This window comes from Mercenaria mercenaria, unplaced genomic scaffold, assembly GCF_021730395.1.
Source record: "Mercenaria mercenaria strain notata unplaced genomic scaffold, MADL_Memer_1 contig_2248, whole genome shotgun sequence".
In the NCBI taxonomy this organism is placed as follows: domain Eukaryota; kingdom Metazoa; phylum Mollusca; class Bivalvia; order Venerida; family Veneridae; genus Mercenaria; species Mercenaria mercenaria.
The window spans coordinates 62,947-68,946 of NW_026460295.1; the positions used below are offsets into that span (position 1 = coordinate 62,947).

At 31.6% G+C, this 6,000-nt stretch overlaps 1 protein-coding gene across 1 annotated transcript in view; it reads right to left on the reverse strand.

Annotated features, from left to right (window-relative positions):
* Positions 1–5,775, reverse strand: part of LOC128552295 (von Willebrand factor D and EGF domain-containing protein-like) — a 44,045-nt gene extending 38,270 nt beyond the window's left edge. Inside the window, exons 1-3 of the mRNA XM_053533328.1 lie at positions 5,751–5,775; positions 3,389–3,589; positions 3,130–3,297 (exon numbers count right to left, since the gene is read on the reverse strand). Coding sequence (XP_053389303.1) covers positions 3,130–3,297; positions 3,389–3,589; positions 5,751–5,775 — 394 coding nt within the window. The remainder of the gene's footprint in view (positions 1–3,129; positions 3,298–3,388; positions 3,590–5,750) is intronic.
* Positions 5,776–6,000: the final 225 nt, after the last annotated feature.

Below are 6,000 nucleotides of genomic sequence, written 5' to 3' on the forward strand. Positions count from 1 at the left end.
TTAATCTTGAGCAAACATCTCAAAAACTAGCACATGGACCTAGAGACATTTTAGTTCACCATATCATAAGCCATATATTTATTTACTAACGTGAGAAGTTTCATTAAAATCTACATTATAGAAAAAATTATGTCCGCGAAAATGTTAACAAAATTGTTATATTCCCATACACTGCGATTATGAAACTTGTGTACTGGTCCAGTGCCTAAATCCGGACACTTTCGGTGGGTTTTTGACAGTAACTTTGCATTATGAATCCACACGTGCATAAAATTTTAACTGTATAATTTTAGGTTCTTTATAAATCTCTTTGCAAAACAACAAAATCGTATACTACTGATTTCATCATAAAAATGTCATCCGAATTGGGCCAGTAAAAGCTGTCAAAATTGACCTTCAGAGTGCTTAAATATTCGGACACTATTTGGGTATAAAATGCAACGAATATGTGCACCCTAAAATAACAATAAACACGACTTCGTTTAAAATAATGCAGTTAAATACAGTCCTGTAAATATATATACAAACATCGCCGTCCGAATTAAATTTTATTACATGTTCATCACGTGATCATATGGACTAGTTTCTAACTTTATATAATTGCCAAATATAACAATAATATGATAAAATTTATCTGAGCAAAAATTAATGTTTAAAATTATTTTTTCTTACATGTAGATTCTCTCGCTGTCGTTATACGTTTTGACACAACTACGGGGATCATTATAATGACACTGCGCCGATTTTATCTAATGAATTGCTTCCCTTGTCTGTTAAATGCTGGCATTCTTTTTTTTCTCTATTGAATTAATTGATATATCACAGAAATTAGTTAAATCTTTTAAATAAATACTGAGGGTAGTACAGAATTCTAAAAAATGTTTTTACATCAGTTTCGATCAGCAAACAAAAAGAGTCGTCTGCAATAGGCAGCATATTTTTCTTATTTAATCAGTACCTCGTCGCACCTCAAATAATTGACGCGCGCTGTATGACGTCATCCCCCAACACACACAATGTTTACTTTATGCGGTGCGGATATTTGAAAGTAGTTTTCTCTGGAAAAGCTTACATTCGTACACTGTTTTTTGACAGCTGGTCATCAAAGCTTTCGTTTGCGTCGATCATGTTCATGTCTTTCTTATTTGAGGAATTTTATTAGTATATTCTGAGGTTTTGAAAAATCATGGTTTAATCAAATTTAAGCAAATTCTACATTGTAGATTTGTTTTACATAGATACATTTTGAAAAAAAAAATCTTCCATGATGGCTTCATATGCGTATATTTGTAGTTGTCACTGATGCAAAACAATTATGCTAGATTCGTGAAAATACAGTCTTAAACATATATGCAGTATTTAATCAGCTTCATTTGTTTCAAGCCATGTTTTATGGTTAAAATTTTGTTTTCTTTTTGATATAACTTTAAAGCTCCGCATATTACACAGCATACTTTTTATCATATATTATATCTTATTCAAACTAAGTTTTCACATCACGTGATTGATAAAAGCAAAAATAACAGAGAACAGTCCTTTCATAACTATATGAATGTACAAATTCCTAGTGAATTCTCAACCCTTCAAAGAAAGGAAGAGGAAAATGGTAAGCTGTTATAGCTTTCCGTCCAATTCCTTAACTAATGTTTGTAAATATTTCATGAATTTCTGTAATAAAATATATTTAAACTAACTAAACCCTTCAACCTTTCGGCTTTGAAATTTAGCACCAATCATAAGTTTGATACATGACAAGACACACAAAAATATAAACCATTTCAGATTTCATTTATTCTTAAAAGGTGTAAGTTTACTTTTATTTTACTGGAAAGTGATTTCCAAAAAGATACTAAGCAGCTTTAAGCGTCTTACGTGCAGGAATATGGCATGTTAAGTGGAGTAATGGGAGTAATATTATTTATATTGTCTTGTAATAAATAAACACGATATGGGTTAAAGAGTGAGGTTGTGCGCTTTTAAACTAGATTTACGTTTATCCTTCTAAATTTATAAAATTGACTGGTCCATCAATCAGTTTGGGCAGTGCCACTTAGAGGTGTTCATGAAAATTTACTGACTGAACAGCGAACAGTGTTGACCATGTCCGTGCAGGCTGATCTTGTTCTGCACTGGTCGCAAAGGCCAAATCTATTTTATTACTATTATTTTCGTTCATGTTAATGTATACATGGGTTCAGTCACTGTGTACGTATATACAGATTCATATAAAGACATTTTCTTGCGAACTACTGTATCGGAGGCTGCGTTCTTTGAATGTTGGACTTTTGAGTTTATGTACTAGAAACTATGCTGTAACTATAATATGTGGTCGATTTCTATACTAAGAGAAAGGTGTACATAACATCTGGGAATCACTTTATACTATGAGACAATCTAGGAAGCACCGGATAATCTGAAGCTTTTATTACGAGCTAATGTTTACGTTAAAAAGCCAAAACGGTAATAATATTACTTTGTAAGCTCTAAAACTGAGTTGTTTGTGTTTAAGTTTACGATCAAATGTTATACGATTAAAATGATTTTGCTGATTATATACATATTCCAAATACATATATTTTGCTACAGTTTGGCTCATGTGTACTGCCTCAGTTTTATTGAGAATGCTTTGGACTATAATGTTTCAAGTTTTAAAATAAGAATTTGCTTTTTTTACTTCATATGAAGCTATTAAAGTGAAAATGTGTTCATCTACTTTTAATTTAATAGTAATTTTGAAAAACATTCCATATAGTTTCATAAGATATGTTGATCACTAATAATTATTTCATCGACAAAAATAATTACAAATGAATAATCTTTATAAACAGATGTTCCCTGTACCAATTTAATATTTCAATTTCGAATAGAATATTTTGATATTTAGAATTTACATTCTTGCATTTGGCATTTGTTTTACTCACACGTAGAATGGAATGTGATAAAATGTATGTTGCTTATAATATTTTCAGAAAAATCGCCATTAGACATACATTCATGTCATAAAACACAATAAGATTACATCACCTATCTTGTCGGATATTTGTTGAACTTTAGAACACACATTGTATAAAGCCAGTAGTCGTAAAAAATCATATTTTAGAAAATTCAACAAATTCTAAAGTAACATACCAATGCAATATGCTTCCGGACAGCCATCCGGCGCAACAAGATCAAATACATATCTGTTCTCTTCACATCTTTTAACATGGATTGTCCTTGCTTCAGAACAGATATTACCCTTACCGCCATTTCTGCACACAGTTATTCCTGTTATTTGGTCATCAGTTGGAAGATCTCCTAGAAAAGATTACATTAGTGTTTACATTAAATATATACAGCATATTTAAGCATAAAAACTTGACAACATATAATATGTAATGCTGCTTACCTTGCAGGTACCAATTGTACACTGTGCCACATAATTGTTCAGACTTAGCAATTACGTTATTCGTGCCCATGCTATACCATCCCTCTGTCATATAATAGTCGCAGAGAGGCGTCTCGTCTGCTGAAAGAGTGTATCCAATCACTCTTTGTTTCAAGGAATCCAGAACTATCGTAGAGTCACATGGGTCATCAACGGTTTGTCCTACAAGTAGACAAGTTGCTAAATAAAAGTAAACTACAAATTATTTAGAAGAAATGACAATTTCAACGAGGTTGGTGTACGCTGTATTTCATGTCGATCTCATTATTTTACTATTAGTTAAAAGCAACTATAAAAGACACAGGAAAATATCCTCGGAATGATAGATTTTGTGGGGTTGGGGTATGACATGCAGTTGCCGCCTTATCCGTCATTCAGTCCTGCTAACTGCTCAGATATCATTGTCCGGTTTACTCCTCTAGTTTTCAAGACGGCTGACCCAACCTTTAAAAATGAAGACAATGAGGTGAACTTATTTGTAATGCTTGCTTTATGAGTAATGACCTTTGGAATTTTATAGAATGCTGTACGTTACCAAATACTGGTATAAGTCTAGGCAGAATACATGTAGCTACTACAACCGTACACGCGGCGTATCTGTGTCATAAACAAGTTAAATATTTAGACTGCGACATATTAATGTAGATTAGTTGTAAATGGGATATGCGTTATATATGCCATTGCTTTTTATGTACAACACAATATCTTCATAGTAAACGTAATAGAATATGAAACAGAATGGACAGTTTTAAGAAAAATAACCAGAAAAGTCAGAAATATCAAAATAGCGAAAACAGATGCAAATAGTAATTTCGCTCAAGACATTTTTTTAATATCATTTTATTTTGAATCCTTCCACACTTAAAATATACAAACAAGCTTTCTAGCCTTTTATCAATGGGACGAGTCCCTTAACATTTTTTGTTAGTTAATGAATACCTGTAAATGTACATGATTATATAAATGAAAACACAATAATGCACTGCATATAATTGAGGGCAAGACATTTCTATCGTTTTATTCAATATAAAAAATCTTAAAATAAACAAAACTTCTTTGCGACATTGACAAAAACAGTGAATAAATGAACGAGCTGTGTATAATTACGAGAGTATCTTGTATACATATCCATTTTACAAATCCATTTGCATACTTCTATCTGATATTTTTCTGAATATATATATAGAATAGTCTTAGGAATATTTTAATTATATTTTCGGAATAGATAAATTATTGTGTGCCTTGCTCGAAATTCGAAACGGCAAGACTCAACATTTTGGAAATATTTGAAAATGGAGACATAAGGGCTTACCAGATAAACAAGGGAAATAGCCCATAGGCATTTTCAATAATGTGTTTGAAGAATTTCTTAGTTGGGATATAAAATTTGCTTGAAGTATGACTAAAACTTAAAAAAAACCTAATATATTGAGGCTCCTTCAAATTTTTGAAATAAATTATAAATGTGCTTTTTTTTCAGCAAATATAGTAATAAGTCACTATTATCTAAAATGTATGTTAAAGTATAGTATATAGAGGTACAAAGGTAGTCTTTGGAGAGTGTTTCAAAGACCAGCATTACAAAGAGGGAAATGGTATATGATAATAGGACAAAGTTTTTTCAACAATGTTATTATGCCTTTATTATGTTAGTTGTCATCTCTAAATAATACTGCATGACCGCCCCATATTTTATCACATTTATTCATTGACATTGATTGCTTTGATAGAAACTTTTCCATGTTAGAAAGCAGTGAAATCTGTTTTATAAAAACTTGAACATTTGGGTCAGAAAAATTCATTTTGATTTGATAGATATGATATTTAGCTGTCATTATTTTAATTTATTTTATTTAAGGCAGTTTGGGTAATTCTATTTCCTAAAATGACATTTGATTTTGACCAATCTGATTTCGGACCTAGGTGCTGTTTCATTTTTTTAATATTGTGTCATATATTTTACAACAACCCTTTTCGCTACTATTTATTACCTTAACAATAATGGCTGGATTGGGTTAGTAGCTTTAATTTCTAAATGTGTAAAATGCAGTCTGTCCAGCTCGGCTCTCAGTAAATCTAATATATTGTGCTATTGAAGGAAATTGGTTTGAATATCATACATGTCTAACAGATTCTCATATATGTAAAAGTTACCATTCCTATTCATAAGGTCATTTACAAATAATGTCTGACACAGAAACTGGTCCCCACTCCCCCCTATTTTGAATATTATTGTTGTACCATATTGGCATGGAAAGAAATTTTTCCCATTTTTCAGGATCCTTTTTATTTGAAAGGAGAATAAAACCACTAGATTGTCTACTGTGGTCAGCATCTACAGCCGACATCGTACTTGCGACCACCTCTATTAAGCGATTTTTGTATTAAACGACCAGTCAAAATCCCTCCCGAACGTTTTCAGTATATAATTTCATTCCATTAAACGACTTTTTTATTAAACGACTAGCGACCACATTAATCTGGTCTCGACAGGTAAAATATTCGACAAAAGTATCTATTAGGCGGCCAGGTACAAAAGTTCTACCGGGCATTTCTTCATCTGTGTAATTAGC